Source organism: Typopeltis vanoorti, chromosome 5, assembly GCF_054136105.1.
Source record: "Typopeltis vanoorti isolate ZY-2024b chromosome 5, IOZ_Tvanoo_1.0, whole genome shotgun sequence".
Lineage (NCBI taxonomy): Eukaryota > Metazoa > Arthropoda > Arachnida > Uropygi > Thelyphonidae > Typopeltis > Typopeltis vanoorti.
The window spans coordinates 86,922,051-86,939,256 of NC_143553.1; the positions used below are offsets into that span (position 1 = coordinate 86,922,051).

The window sequence follows — 17,206 nt, forward strand, 5'->3', positions numbered from 1 at the left end:
CTCGTGATCCATAACCCTTAACTCTGTAATTATTGTCTGAAATAATGAGTTTTACTGTTGTTATTTTCTTGAGCATACAGGATGTAAAATTTAAAACTGAAGGTTCCGGGAGGGACCCTTGAGTTTTAAATTTGTTTGAAAAATTTGTTTTAAAGAACTGTTTGAAAAACGTTCTTTTAGTCGGAGGCTAAAATCGAAATTACAACGGCCTTTCTTCGGAAAGCTTACCACTAGGGATGTAATCACATTTGCACAGGGCTACACAGGCCTCAAGTTTGGCAACCATAATCGTAGTTGAAACACAGCCCAATCGATATTGGTGTTTTATTAATGTATCATCAATAGCGAGGAATTTAACTCTTGAAAAATGATAGCCACTGTAGAATTCATATTATTTACTGTGCTTCCCCACAGTAGTGGAATCTCAAATTTCCACTATGACATTGGCGTAATAGTAATTATCAAGAAAATAAACGATTTAAATAAACCTATTTATTTGAATGAGAGGGGTCATATAAAGAACAAATAGCATTATATTTATTTTCAAATCAGAAACTGGAAAATACGTAATTTTTGTATATAGCTTGATCATACTCATTTAGAAAGTACTCACTTTTCACCCTTTTTTTTTTAGTGAAATTTTGTGGATTTTTTTTAATAGAACATATTTATATAGAAATTATTCGCTCACATTTTTTTCATACTTTAAACATAAACATTTCTATAAATTTGAAATTTGTTTCATTCACCAACTATTTTTATTTTTATTATATATGTATATATATATGTTTTTTTTTTTTTTTTTGTAATCTTTATTCTATTTCCATTAAAATATGTGAACGTCGCCACATGTCTCATTATCTATCTGGAATTGACGTCAGTTTTGGAAAAACGTCTTGGTAATGGGAAACTGTGATAAGTGTGCGGGAAGTGTTCTAATAAGTAGTAATCACTTGCGGAGAACAAAAAAATCTTGCAAGTTGTAGCAATGTTAATTACCATTTGTATATATACTTAATGTCGAGGAGCTAGGCATATTGGTTTGTTGGAGTGAGTTTGCATTCTGTAGCGTTATCATTTACAAGGTTAGATAATCTTGAAAACGAAACTGCATATTTACAATTTTATACGGCGTGGAAATTTATTGAAGATACATATCTGAAGAAGAGAATTTCTTAAGTTAATCCACATTGTTAACTATGAAAGCTTACATTAGTGGATTAACGGTTTTTGTGACATTGACGGTCATTATCACAGAAGGTAATTTTATGTTTATGATATGATATGATATTGATTTACGTTGATTATTATTGTTACCAGATACTTTCCCTTGTATGGTGTTACTGACCTAGATGTTCATTTAAAGCAGAGAGCATCGTTATGTCAGAATGTGACATCAGTTTCCTATGGTTGGGTATGGATTTAAAATTATCTATAAGGGTGCTTGGGTTTTTCATTACTCTCCCAAGTTATATATATATATATATATATATATACATACAGAGAAATTGCACATTTATTTGTCAAATAATTTTTCTCACTGCTCAAAATACCGAATGTTTGGAAAGCTTAATATTTCTTTAGTTATTCACAAAATGAATATCCAAGCATAAATTACACGCGATAAAAACAAGTCATTTAGATTATTGAGATTCTCTCTTTCTACCTATCTATTTTTTGATTTTGTATTGCAGCTTTGCCAAGTGCTATGTATATTTTGATCACGAATATTTTGCTCATGATTTTATAATTTTTGAAACCCAGTTGCGTCAAGTTGATATAGTGTGGAATTGTCAGTTGTGTATGTGTGTGTGTATATATATATATATTGAGAACACAAATGGTCATATAATTTACGAGTTATTGTGTGTGTGTGTGTGTATATATATATATATATATATATATATATATCCATCCATCCATCCATCCATCCATCCATCCATCCCCTGAATACTTTTCATGAGCGTACTTTACAATGTTTTGTCGTATAAACAATGAGAACCATCAGTTGAGTTTTGAATGACAGCCAAAGTAACTATGGCTATGAGGCAAGTGCATGAAAACACCCTCGTTTAAAGTGCAAAGTAGAACACAATCCCATTTTCGCAGTTCTCAGACTTTAACAGAAAATATTATTGTATTTTCTATAATGCTATATAAAAAGGTTTTAGAGGGTGGCTATTGGATAGATATGAAAGAGTGGTTTATGAAGGAGCTGGACAAGGAGAAGGCAGGTGACTAGTGGTGTACCTCAGGGCTCGGTGCTTGGTCCTCTATTGTTTATTTTGTACATTAATGATATTGGAAATAATTTGAAAGGAAATATCCACTTGTTTGCTGATGATGCAAAATTAGGAAGAGCCATAGTCAATTTAGTGATGTAGATATCTTGCAGGATGACTTAAATAGGCTGACGGGATGGGCTAAGGTGAATGCCTGTCAGTTTAATGTGGCTAAGTATAAGGTGATGCACTTTGGGAGGATGAGATCACATGCTGTTTACTATATTAACTTGAATGGAACTGCAAGAAGTTGACAAGGCAAGGGACTTGGGAGTCATTGTGGATAGAGAAATTAAGTTTAAAGGGTGTATTGCAAAGGTTGCCAAAACATCACATCAAATTTCATGATTGTTGAAGAATACACTGACAAGCAGGGATAAGGAAGTGATTGTCTCACTTTATGAGACATTAATAAGACTGCATTTGGACTATTGTACACAGATCTGGTCACCTGGATTTCTTGGTGATGAAGAAATGGTGGAGAGGATTCAGAGGCGAGTTACATAGATTGTTGCAGGTCTGTGGGATGTTTCCTACGAGAATAAATTGAACATCTGTGGGCTCCAAAAAACTAGCTGACAGATGTAGGAGAGAAGATATGATAGAGACATATAAATTATTAAAGGGGTTTTATAGGATTGATGCTGATGACTTTTTAGGACTAGTGCAGGAAGCGGGAGAACAAGGGGCCATCCCTGGAGATTGTGTAAGAGTGGTTAACAAGGGTGTTAGGACTAGATTTTTTGCTTGGAGGGTTGTGAATGGGTGGAATGTGTTGCCAGAGGTGATTGTGAATGAATTTAGGGAGAAGTATGATAGGTATTGTGTGAATAATGGTTAGTCAATGTAGGGTCTCCCACAATGAGTCTTTTTGACTCCATGTAGACACTGTTATAATAATATATTATGCTATATATAATCTTAATTAAATATAAAATTAATACTCTAATTTTATGTTTAACTTTATATTTTATAAAAAATTATAATTTTATATTTTATAATCAAAAATAAAATTAAATATTTAATTGATTTATTATAATATATTTAAGTAGATATAATAAATTCAGAAAAATTTTATAATCATCATCTCAATGTCACACTCGGGTTACTGTCTAGTGATCAAGTAACCTAGACCTATATCTTAGTAGTCAGGCAGTGATTAAATCAGAATTAACCTCAGGTCGCTGCAGATGAAAGCAAGTCAGATATATAGAACTGCTAGATCTAATCTGACACTGGCACTTTGCAAGAATGGCATATACACACATTACAGTAGATAGCCTCTGCTACTAATGGCTAACGCAAAAAGTTAAGCAAGTTTGAGCGCGGTTAGTAGTTGGAAGGGGTTCAATCGTTCTATGCTGTTCGTACACTCACTTGATGAGTCCCAAAGACGTTAAGATTATGATGGCTAAGTAGAAATGATGCCTCAACTGCACATGTTGCAGAATATTAACAATTGCTTCAAGTTTGTTGTGCCATTGGCCAACTGGGCTCTTTTGAAACATAATATTTGCAGTCTATAGAAAGGAGCATTGTGAAAAGATCCACCATCCCTATGAGAACTGGAGCTTATCGGTAGTGAATGGTAAACTATAGGAGCTCTCCGAAACACAGAATTTCCTAATCTGGGACAATGGACATGAATCAATAGAGAGAATTATAGTGTTTGCAATGAACAGGCACTTGAATATTTGGCCCACAACAATGGATGAGACTTTTGCAATAGCCTCAAGGCTATTCCAGCAATTATGCATCATCCAAGCTTCCCTTGGATGATGCAAAATCTTCAACCTATGAAGAGCTCCTCCAAGCACTCTTCAGTAAGTGTGAATATCTAGGATTCAGTCCAAATTCTGCCATTGTGATGATGATGATCAATCAATGATGATGCAGTCCAAGGAATCCTTGGACTGCATGTGTCGTCTTGCGATTGTTTTTACCATCTGACCCAAAAGCTAGGGCTGACTGCTGCATACAGGAAAGATGAGCAGGTAAAGCATTTTTGTGGAATATTGGATAGACTGGCTTTTCTGCTGATAGATGATGTGGCTAGCGGGATGGATTATCTGATGAATGTACCTGATGTTGAAGACTTGGAAGTTCTTATGGACTATTTCAGTTGTGTTTGGCTCTTGTCATTGCATCCAGCCACCATCTCTTCCTGATGGAATACTACATTCACTATGAAGATTCATATCTTGTTTCCACCACAGTTATGTCCATCAGGCAAACATTGATAAAGGAATCACACCAACAACTTACACAAGAGTTGGAATTTTTCTTTCTATGGATTTGTGGGGACTGATCATCTAACAGTCTAGAAGACCATTGAAAGTATTAGAAAAGATCACACTCTTGTATCAACAAGCCCTGAATAAGGATTCTAGTGGCAGGCCTCCAAGAAAATGAGGCACATGTGCCTTGAAGTATCAACAGTGCTTGAAGAACCTGTCTGGACTTTGTGAATGGAAGGAAGACCTAGGAATTTTTGAATGATATAGGTCAATCTGAATGATGTGTGTCATACTTATTTGATTTTTCATAGATATGGAAAATTATTATGTTATGTTAATTTGTATGATTGCATAAATAATTTTGTTCTTCTGTAAAACCGAGCTATAAATTTATAATTCAGGTGTTAATCTATGTTACAGTATGATACTTATAATATCATTATCATTGCAGTCTTATGATAGAATATAATATTTTATATGTTAGAGAAGTGTTCATAATCTACAAATAATAAGAATAAAATTATAATTTAAAAATTTTGATATGTAAGGCAGCTTTATCCTACTCTGCATTTTAATTGAAGTGTTTTGTTTAGACTTGCTAAAGGCAAATTCCTCACTTTGGAATTGTATGAAGACATAATAACAGTAGTTGTCATGACTTAATATATGTATTTCATGATTTAATTATTTTTAATAATTAAAATTATTTTAAATTATTAATGAACTCATTGCTTATTTTTTTTTTTAATTCTCTTTTGATAATTTAAAATGAAAACATTTAACGGTGAATTAATTTTTCAAAATTAAATGTTAATCAAACCTTTTGTGAGAGAAATTGCTGCTGATTAAAGTTCATTGGAATAGTGAATCAAGCATTCTTTTTTTTTTTTTTCCTATTCTATTTTAATAAATTTGGTGGTCTGGTTGGCCGAGTGGTTAGCTTATTTGTTTTCCAGCCAAAAGGCTGCGGGTTCGAATTCCACTGTAGACATGGATGTTTGTGATTGTCTGTGAAAATACTAGTAGTGTGAGCAGTAGATGGCATTGGTGTAGATGATGATGGTAGTTGTGGTTTGTTGTAGTTGGTGAATGATGTGGTAGGGGAGACAGAGAGTTGATGCCCTCCCTTGATGAGTCTTTGGACTCCTTGGAGGTGCCACGTAATGGTGATAATAAATTTCAGATCTGCACTTAATTAAGTTATATGAACATTCTATTTTCTTTCAATGAATGAAAGTAGATTTAAAGATGGAAATAATGTTCATTAAAATGCTGAACAGTGATAGTGTGTGTATATATATATATATATATATATATATATATATATACTAGGGAACTCTGTCCCCTGTCGCCTATGGCGCCCAACCCCCCGTGTTCCGGACTGGTAGGCTGGTTCTCCTTGAATTCTGATGACTTGAATTTTGAAGACTCGACATTCAGAGTAGCCCCCCTGAGTTTCAAATAACGTGACAAAAATGTTACACAAAAACGTTACAGCCTACATCTGTTTCAAGCCGACGTCACATTCTTTTCCAATTTCAGCTTATCATTTTCTAGTATAGAGTAAATATATATAAAGGGAAAGTTTAGTAAATGATTATTATATTTTAAATCAAGGACTGGATTAACTTCCATAGGTATTATTATATGGGTATCTCCATGGAGTCAGAAGACTCATTGCAAGAGAATCTTTATTGACACACTAGCCATTATTTACACAGTACCTATCATACCTCTCCTTAAACTCATTCATATACGAAGTACTCACAAGCACACCTCTGGCAATGCATTCTACCCATTCACCTCTAAGGGAGAAAAATCTAGTTGTATAACCCTTGTTAACCACAGCACAAATTTCCAAGGATTTTCAGATACTGAGAAAAAAAAAAAACAACAACCCAGCGATCATTGTAAATCCTATAAAAACCCCTTTTAAGCTTGTTAGTTAGTTTTTGGAGCACACACACAGATCTTCAGTCTACTCTCATAGGGAGCATTCCAGAAACCTGCTGCAATTTTTGTCACTTGCTTCTGAATGCTCTATCACTTCTTCATCACTAAGGAATCCAGGTGACCAAATCTGTGTGCAATAGTCCATATGTGGCCTTATCATTGCTTTATATCCTAAAGGGAATCAACCATGTTATTTGATGCGCTGTTTTTGCCACCTTTGCAATATGTCCTCTAAACTTCAATTCCCTGTCAACAATCACCCCAGGTCCCTACTCTTTTTCCTGCAGTTCATTTCCATCAATATGTACATAGCATATGATTTCATCCTCCCAAAGTTCTTCTTCTTCTTACACTTGGCCTCTTTAAACTGGCAGGCATTTACCTTTGCGTATACAGTCACCTTCTGTACCCCCCTTATCTCTCTCCTCCGAATTCTCATGCAGTGTCACTGCTGAAAGCTGACTCTTCAGTTTGTCATAATCACCAGCTTTGTAATTCCATACATACTCCTTCTCAGCAGAAAATTCTGCATTTCTAGCAGTCACCTAGATAAAGACTACATGATCGCTTTCACCAAGTGGGAGTAGTGTGGCTAGATTAGTTACTGATAAGTTCTCCGATGCCATGACCAGATCCAACACTCTAGAACCTCTTGTCCCCTCTATTACATGCTCTCTCTGGCAGTTATATAAGCTCCATTTCCTTCTTTCCACATAACCATGTCTTCTTCCAGTCTATGTCCATAGTTAAAATCTCCCATAATAATTACTTGACCTGCACTCGTAAAAGTATGCCAATGCATGTCATCTACATTCTGGTTATATCCTTCTCCGGGTTACAGCAGCAACCAGTTATATAGGGTGTTTCAAAAAGGGGGGGGTATATAACTTTGAATGACAATAGATGATAAATAGCGATGGATGAACAATTTTTATTACAATTCAAACATAGCATAACACTTGAAGTTTCAACACAGACAGTTAAAGTTCAATATGACTGCCTCCAGTAATTCTGCAGTCGTCCCATCTGTAATCAATTTCCTGCCACATGCGGCAGAGCATATCTGGGGTAACTTCAGCAATGATGGCAATAATTCTGAAACACAGCTCATCCATATTGGCTGGTAGTGGTGGTACAAACATTCAATCTTTCGCAGAGCCCCACAAGAAAAAAATCTAACAGTGTGAGGTTGAGGGAATGTGGTGGCCATACTACAGGTACCCCCTCTACCAACCATCTGCCTGGAAAATGGGTGTCGAGATACAACCTTATGTCTGTCAGATGATGAGGAGGTGCTCCGTCTTGCTGGAAATGTAAGTGTTCATCGTGGTCATTGTCTGATTGTGGTATTATGTACCCTTGTAGCGTATACAGATACACACCACCAAAAAAAAATGATGAAAAAAAGAAGGTCCATACATTCTTTTTGCTTATGTCACAAAAAACATTAGCCTCCTCTTAATCTCTATCTCACACCAAATAGCTTCAAATCAACTGCCCTCTGCATCCCATCAGCAAAACATCCCCCCCCCCACAATCTGTACCCCCTCTGTCTTCTCTGAAAATACTGTCTTCCTTGCATTTTTCTCCAATGACTTTAATTTTTGCTGTGTTGTACTAATGCCAAAAATTCCTTTTGCTTATTCCAAATACTTCTTTCATTACTATACATAAACTGCAATATCCCTCTTCATGCCACAACCTCCCTGTGTGTTAATTAGCCCACCAGAGGTAAGAACACGAGTGGATTCCAATTTTATACTCTTATAGACAGTACCCTGTTCACAGTTTACTTTCTGACAACATTTAATCCCACATACATGCACAAAAATTATTGACTTTAGTGCTGTTGACAGCAGACCCAATCACCTGCCTCCTTAGCAACTCCCATTTCCCTGTTTGCCTGTTTACTCTATCCTTTATCAGTAGATGCTCTAAATGCCCAATCCATTTAAGTGTACACCATTACTTAAATTCCTTCCAGTATTTTATCCAGCTCATCCTAAACATTCAGAAAATGAATATTCAATCTGATTTCTTTGCAATAGTTCTTGTACAGTCTTGACATCATACCATTGCTATAATTACCCTTCATCACTGTCAAACTTTGGTAGCACACTCACGATTTTTCATATCTTGACTCACGAAAAATCTTTCATTATCTAGATCAGTGTTTCTCAAACTTCATATATCCGCATACCCCTTCTTAAATTTTCATTATTACCGAGTACCCCCTTATCAAAATAATAATTGTTCATGGCAGGATGTGAACATCGTGGCAATATAACTCGCAGTTTGAGTAGGAGAATTCATACATAATATATAATTTATTGAGAAATATATACGTTTAACCTCCCAAACGGCCAGGACGTCTATAGACTTCCAGCTAAATCTGGATATGATTCAGCCCACCTGTTTAAAGAACCAGCATAAGAAGTGCAATTTGACCGTCCTGTCCATTAGAAGGTGTGATAAACCCTCACACTGAAGAGAATGGTTAATCAGATTATCTCATGTTCGTAGCTACCTCTCAGTTGCCTATAACAAGAAACACACATCCTTTTTCTATGCTGGGTAACTGGATTTTAGTTATATAAGATAGACTAAAAATAGAGAAATTATTTATATTTTTGTTTTCTCTTTTTATTGTACAATACAATTTTAATTTCTGGACAAAATAAAGGTCTTGCATAATTTCTTCACTTAAATATTGCCTTACCTTGGAGAACCAATTTCATTTTTAATTTTTTGTGCTAATTTTTTTCTAATCGCTTTCTAGACAAAACATTTTGCTTTGTTCTTGAAGAAATTAATTCACGATAATTATTTGAAATATTCTTTTAAAAAAAGAAAAGAAAACCGGCTGCCAACGTTCCAGAGTATATTATTTTTATTTTTGTACAAAACCATCGAAATCGAATAATACTTCACAGATTTCCTTTAGGACATGCTGGAGCAACTTTGCTTTATAGAGAATAACATGAAATTCTTTAATCATATCACTAAAATTTTTTTTTATATTATATAGTAATCTACTGTTCTTTGTACTTTCACTTTCTTGGTTTCCCTGTATAATCGGTCTTTATAAAATGAAATAAACAGTTATTTAAATTTATGTATATATTTTCTCTAGTTTATATATTTTTTGCCAATTTTAATATAAGTTATACTTTTGTGTATATTCTCTAATACAAAATATATATATATATGTGCATCCATCAAATGTGAAATTTCATATTTTCACACTTTATTTCGACTTTGATAGCATCAGCCCCCCCCCCCTCCCGTTGCAACATTACCAGACACCCGAAAGCTGTTATGAAACATAGGTACAGTTTTTATTTCATTCGTGATTTTTCCATAATAATTGTTCCACATTACGTTTATTTTTTTCGACACAGAAACTAAGTTTTGATTATTATAAATTTGCAAATTATAAATACGAAAATATACATATTATTTCTCTATTATTATAAACCAGGAAGTTATGTGACGTTGGCTAATAGGGGAAATTAATATTTAAAAACACTGTCATCCTACAAATGCAATATCAGAATATGCTTCGAATGTCTGCTAATCAATCAGAAAGATGGAAAAACAGAACAAGGAATTTCTGCCTGTAAAATATTCAGTTATTTTACACGAGGTACTTTAGTGTGCTGCCTTCTGGGCATGTTCTTTTGATCTGGTTCCCAGTGGGGGGGGGGGGTAGTAATCTCCATTAGTCTACAACTTGTTACTGGGCAGAAAGGAATATTAGAAAGTATACCCAATATACAATTCATTTGTGAGATGGCAAGCAAGAGCAGCAGCAGCAATAGCAGTAATTTTTTTAAAGATAATTATCAAATAATTTAGAATTTTTCGATAATAAAAGTGAAACTGATCACTATAAATAAAGAAATCATTTTTTGCATAAATACTTAATCAGCCTGTAAAAGAAATGTCAGTTTTACTGTGTTAGGATATCTGAATAACAGAAAATGAAACAAGACATTCTTGCTTAGAGCAATTTAGTGCAACTTCTCGGAAACTTTCTGTCTTGTGTTTCTCAAAAGAGTAATCTATGACTTTTAGCTTTTCCTCTAGGTAAGAGGATTATTGTCCAGCATTTCTAAGACGTATTTCAGAAATAGCAATCAGCAGAAATAGAAGTAGTAATATTTAGATTTTTTTTTTAAAAAAAGAAACAGAAATAACACAATTGAAATTTCTTTGTGTGGTATACAGTTTTACATGTTGAAAATACAGCATAGTATTTCTAAATCTTAGAATAATTTCAGCAGACTGCTGATTTCAGATTCAAAAAAAGAGTACAGAATTAGAAGCTTCGATATACAATAATATTACTGCTTTATTTCTTTTGTCAAAACGGTAAACTGAAATAAGAGATTTTGAATACCGTCTGAAAGCTTTCAAAGCTGTAGAAATTTAAAGTAGTTAGCAACTCAGTTCCAGGACAGGAGAGGGGGGGGTTGCAGTAAAAAATCCTAAAAATGAGCAGAAATTTTTAATCATTCCATACAGCATATCCTTCCTATTATATTTTCAACATATCTACAGTGGTTAAGCACTGGATATTATAGTAATGTGCATCCTACAAAAAAAAAAAAAAAAACCTTTGTTGCAATTTTCAGCAAAATAAGAAGGCGAAGAGTCTCTGATAAAATAACATTAGGTATAAATTTTTGATACTAAAAATGACACAATATCGGAAACCGAGTAATGCAGTTATAATCATTTGTTGTTCATAAAAAAAAAAAAAAAATCGTTCCTGAAATTGAAATGTGACAATCCATATAAAGTTATTTTGCAGAGAAAGAAAGCAAAATGCCATATTTATTTCACTAAATGTTATTTAAAAATATAAATATTTGACAAAATATTTTAAACGTAAACAGACATTTGAAAATTCGCGAAAAAGAATCTATATTGTCAGTAAAGTGGAGGAAATTAACTATTACTAAAGTATATTCATTGCAAAAGCTGATCTGTGGTCATTTCAGGATTGATTATTTATTTTGGCAGATGTGAAACTTCTATTTTTGGAAAGAGAACACAATAAATAAATTGTTCAGCAAAAAAAAAAAAAAAAAAAAACGATCAAATATCCAAGTACAGTGAAGAAAATTCGAAGTAACAGAGTACATGTAAAGACAAGTGACACAAAAGTCGTTTGACCACAGTTAATCTGCTAATGGCTCTCAAATCACCATTAAGGATTAACAGCGGAGGAGGGTAAATACTTGATAAAAGTAGGTCTTAGTTATCAGAATGACTGTCACAGTATCACAGTGCTTGTGTTCAAGTAACCCTTATTTTACTTAAGAATTGCCCCAAAGCTTAAGAGTAGTTATGCTGGCAATTCGGATATATGCCAAAGAGAAGCAGTAAAGTACTTCCTTTTAAGTGAAAAAGGTGAAAGTTCTCAACTTCATAAAATAATAAATAAATAATAACAATAAATAAACGTATGCTGAGGTTGCTAAGATTCCATTCACATATAGATAGCTTTATTACAGTATGTTGTTATAATTATTCTCTTTTATTATTAGTTATTGTTGTTAATCTCTTATTGTGCCTAATTTATGAATTAAACTTTATCATGGGTATGTATAGAAAAAACAGTGTTTATAGGGTTCAATATTATCCATGTGGTGTCTCAAATGTATCCCCCCGTGGGTAAGGTGGGAATACTGTACTCGATAATTGTTTGTGTAACTGTTAGATTTTTGGCATCTCTAAAAGTCTGTGTAGCTCAGTGGAATTGGCATGTGCATGTGCTACACTGCCCTGAAGAATGGTGACCTAAGTTCAATTCTAGTCACCAGTTAGACTAGAACTGTCTAGAGAAACATTTTCTAAGCCTTTTTTCGACTGGTTCCCAAGTTAGTTAATCTCTGACATAGACAAGAGGATTTTTTTCCTGGGAATTCAAATTTTTAATCCCATAAACTCAAGAATATCAAACTTACAATTCACACTATTTCAGACAGTAAATATAATGTTAGGATTAGGGACCACAAGTTACAATTATCAGCTTCCTATCTTCACCTGATCCCATGTATAATTAGTGATAGTCTTGAGCCAGTTGTCTCTGATTGGCTATGGGTAGAGATTGAACTTCATCCTCAGTCTCCAAAAGTTAGGCAGGGCTAAATTGACCTTGCCTACCCCATAGCATATTTATTTATTATAAAATAGAAATCAAAGCTAAACATGTTGTTTATTTTTTTTAACGGTATATATTAGAACACAGAAAAATAAGTAAATAATTAATTTATTAACTTGTTGCTGATATTTTGCTGGTGTTATAACCAGCATCTTCAGAGCACAAAAACACAGTTTGTCACAATACGTGAGACTATAACAACATGGTGTAATCAACAGACTAGTTAAACAAAATTGTAGCAGCAATACAAAGACTAGAATCCTGATTTTGGCCCCTCTATCTGAAAAAAAAAATTGCAGCTATCACATAAGACTAGAGTCCTAAACAGAGAAAAAAACCGGTACTAGTTTTTTCTTAAGATGACTGTCTCCCAGATTTTAGGCAAATTTATACAGCCATATTTGTTGAGATTTGGAGTGTGTTTCAGGGCTTCTATTGCCTCTAAGAACAATCTTTCCAACTTGTAAGAGCTCTGTGCAGTACTTTTGTGTTCTTCCAGTTGATCCTGTGTGCAGGGGAATCCAGAGTATGGTCTGCTAGGCTCAACTTGCCATAGTGATAATGCTGGATGTATCTTTTGTGTTCGTTGATGCAGATGTTCACAGTTCTTTCTGTTTGACCATAGTAGGTGGCTTGATTACATGAGCAGGGTACTTCTTAGACTCCTGGATTGATACAGGGGGAATGCTGTCCTTGGGTGAGCAGGTAAGGGTTGCTAATTTGCTCCACAGTCTGAATGTGGTGAATTCTTAATAAACATGAACTATGCACCACATTCAGACCATGGAGCAAATTAGCAACCCTTATCTGCTCACCCAAGGACAACATTCCACCTTTATCACATCCAGGAGTCTAAGAAGTACCCTGCTCATGTAATCAAGTCTAATGGTCAAACAGAAAGAACTGTGAACATATGCATCGCCGAACACAAAAGATACATCCGGCATTATCACTATGGCAAGTCGGGCCTAGCAGACCATACTCTGGATTCCCGTGCACACAGGATCAACTGGAAGAACACAAAAGTACTGCACAGAAGCTCTTACAAGTCGGAGAGATTGTTCTTAGAGGCAATAGAAGCCCTGAAACACTCTCCAAATCTCAACAAATATGGCTGTATAAATTTGCCTAAAATATGGGAGACATGCAGCTATCACATAAGACTAGGACTAGTCTTATGTGATAGCTGCAATTTTTTTTTTTTTTTTTTTTTTTTTCAGATAGAGGGTGCCAAAATCTCTAGTCTTTGTGTTGCTGCTACAATTTTGTTTAACTAGTCCGTTGATTACACCATGCTGTTATAGTCTTGCGTATTGTGACAAACTGTGTTTTTGTGCTCTGAAGATGCTGGTTATAACACCAGCAAAATATCAGCAATAAGTTAATAAATTAATTATTTACTTATTTTTCTGTGTTCTAATATATACCGTTAAAAAATAAACAACGTACGACGAACGCATAAGTCTGTCAACATGTTCAAAGCTAAACATATTTCAGATAGTATATGAATTTCTTAGTTGATAGTGAACTTCATGTTTGGTCTCCAGAGCAGGTTTCTGAGTGGATTACCTAACTATAAACCAAATAAATATATATATCCACTCTATATATATAAAAAGATAAGCCGAAATTTGAAACGTTTTTATGTCATGTTTTTTGTCTCTTCATTGTTTTGAGCCGATTAAGCTGATAAGCCGAAATTTGAAACATTTCACATCCAACAATGTGTTTGTCTTCATGAGACAACAGTTTGTTGGACGTTTCAAAACAATGGAGAACCGTCTTACCAGCCTGGAACTTGGAGGTTGGGTGCCAGCGGTGCAGAGCCCCCCCTAGTATATATATATCTATCTCTCTCTCTCTCTCTCTCTCTCTCTCTCTCTCTCTCTCTCTCTATATATATATATATATATATATATGAGTGTTAAATGTTATGTTACATATTTTACAGAAGTGTAATTTATTTATTTATTTGTGTGGGGTTTCTCCCCTTTCCTCAACCATTCCTTAGGACTGGTTGAGCCCTTCTGATGAGAGGGATTAAGTATATATTTTTATGACTGTAGATCCGTGTGTGTTCACAGGCCAGTTTGCTTGTTCTGAGGGACAAAAAACCCAAGTTTCTGGGTGAAAAACCCTCTACTTCCTTATGAGACTGACTAACTCATCTTTCTTTGTATTTCCAACTTTTAGCATTCATTGAAAGCAGCAGAGATGATGGTTGGTTGTGTTTTTGATTACAGCAAAGTATCTAAAGCTGTGAGGTTGAGTGTATTATACCTATCAGTGTATGTTATCAGTTTTTTAAAAATAAGTTTCTGGGAGAGGAAAGCCTGCGAACTTATCTTCAGCACAATAAATGTTATGGTTTCTTGCAGGGCTCCAGAAATCCACTTGCCACAGGCTAGTTATCAGAGACTAGTGGCTAGTGAATTTTATCCAGGTCTAAATGCATTCAAAATAAATTTTCTTTGCATAACTGACACCTTTTTTTAAATTTTTATTTATTTATTTTTTATTTTTTTTTAAACATCATCTCATTCACTGTCAAGGTAGGGTCACTTCCCATTGAATTTTTTAAATAAGTTTTATTTCTAACCAGAAGATAACATCTTATGTAATTATGAAGGAATTAGCTTATTAAATTCATTTAGCCATTATCAAAATAAAGTGTCAATTATTGCTAATGTTATTAAAAAAGAATTAGTTAACGAATAGGAGAGTTAGACTCCTGGATGCTTCAAATGAGGATGAATTGGTCCATTATGTAAGATACATGGATAAAAATAGGAATAAAGAGGTGTTTATTACTCTAATTCAGCTGCAGGGTACTTTGATACATTAGAGAGGGAAATGAACAAATTACTCAGTAGCCCATAATGAGTAGACCACTCCCTTTCATGCCAGGAAACAAAATCTGCACATGAAGTATCTTCACATTGTTGAAAGTTTTTCCACTTAGTTATACTATAAATGAAAGATACTAAGAAATTATATACTTGGTTTAATTCTTTATCCAATTGTAAGCAAACAAAGTTTGTGCCCGAAGCATTTTCAGGACTGGGGGCAACTCTTGGATAAAGGATTAAACCAAGTATATAATTTCTTGGTATCTTTAATTTGAAGTATCTTCACGATTACGTTTCTAGCGTGAATTCAACAATCTGTATACAATTAGCTAGTCATGAAGATACCTTACCTACAACTTTTGTTTGCTTACTAAGAACTAATAATTGGCTAGTGGATATTGGAACAGATGGAGCAGATAACATGCTGAGAAAAAATAATGGGAAAAATTAGAGAGATGTACCAGATCTAATATCAACACATTATATTGCACATAATTTGAATCTAGCTGTTTTAAATTATATTAAAGTTGTTCTTTGTTGTTGAAATTGAAACAGGAGTAAAAAAATTATATACTTTTTACCATAATTCACAAAAAAAGACTGAAGAAATTAAGAAAGATAGCAGCCATGTTAAAATAAAATTCATGAAGTATCACCATTCAGTAAGGTGAGTGTCTAATACAGTAGAGCACTGACTGCACTTATTAGCAACTATTATTAAGTGCAATGCATTTGCAGGAAACTGGAATGGAAAAGGGAATGATGCTGCAACATCAAAAGGTTTGTTAATGAAGACATAAAGATATTCAGATAATGCATATAGAGAGCTATATCACTGTTGAACGAAAAAATCTAATGGATGACTGTAGATCTGTGTGTAATTTTAAATAAACCTGGCCTGAAGATCTGGAAGATTTTGGGAAAGAAAAAAGTAAGATTTTAGATAAATATATCAGCAAATATTTTGATGATAATGAAGAAACAATTTCATTAAATTTGGTCAACAAGTGGTTGACGAGATCATAGTTGTGTAGAAGCATTTAAGCATACAAGATCTTTTTGGAAGAACAATGAGTAATAAGAACAAGTTACCATTTTCTCAAACTTCTTGAAGTTGTATACCAGCAAATCATGTGAACAAGGTGTTAATCAAACGATTCTAATAAAAGGGAAGTTGAGGTTAGCAACAAATACTTCGACCATGAATAGAATAATTGATTTATAATACCTGTGAATGGCCTTTGCTGCAAGACTTTATTTGAGAAAAGACACTCTAGGCATATGAAGCTCCTATGTAAATTAACAGCAAGTGTTAGTGATGCACATTTTAAACCCATATTGAAAGGAAAGGATATTTCTATATAATTATGTAATGTGTAGTAAGAAATGATGTATTAGTTTAATATATCATTTAGTTTTTTTTAGTTTTTGGAAATTTGGTGTAGGATCAATAGCTATTTTAAACAACAAGTAAATCTTATAAATTGCTAGTCATTAACAAAGGAAAATTTTTTATAAAGAATGAAGTACGACATAGGTTCATGTTCAAGACTAAATGAAGTGAAAACAGCACAAGAAAAGAATTAAGCAAATGTTTAATGCTTTCAGTATGTCTTTTCATTTACAGAGATATCAGGGAGGTACAGTGTAAATTGTAACACGCACAAGCAACACAAAATAAAGTGAAACTTACAAGTCTAGTCCTATATGGCA

At 34.0% G+C, this 17,206-nt stretch overlaps 1 protein-coding gene across 2 annotated transcripts in view; it reads left to right on the top strand.

Annotated features, from left to right (window-relative positions):
- The first annotated feature begins 894 nt into the window (after positions 1 to 894).
- The window catches only part of LOC150106617 (uncharacterized), a 63,309-nt gene continuing 46,997 nt past the window's right edge, over positions 895 to 17,206 (top strand). For both annotated transcript variants that reach the window (XM_090392579.1, XM_090392580.1), the window contains exon 1: positions 895 to 1,260. In XM_090392579.1, coding sequence (XP_090248705.1) covers positions 1,200 to 1,260 — 61 coding nt within the window. In that variant the 5' untranslated portion in view covers positions 895 to 1,199. The remainder of the gene's footprint in view (positions 1,261 to 17,206) is intronic.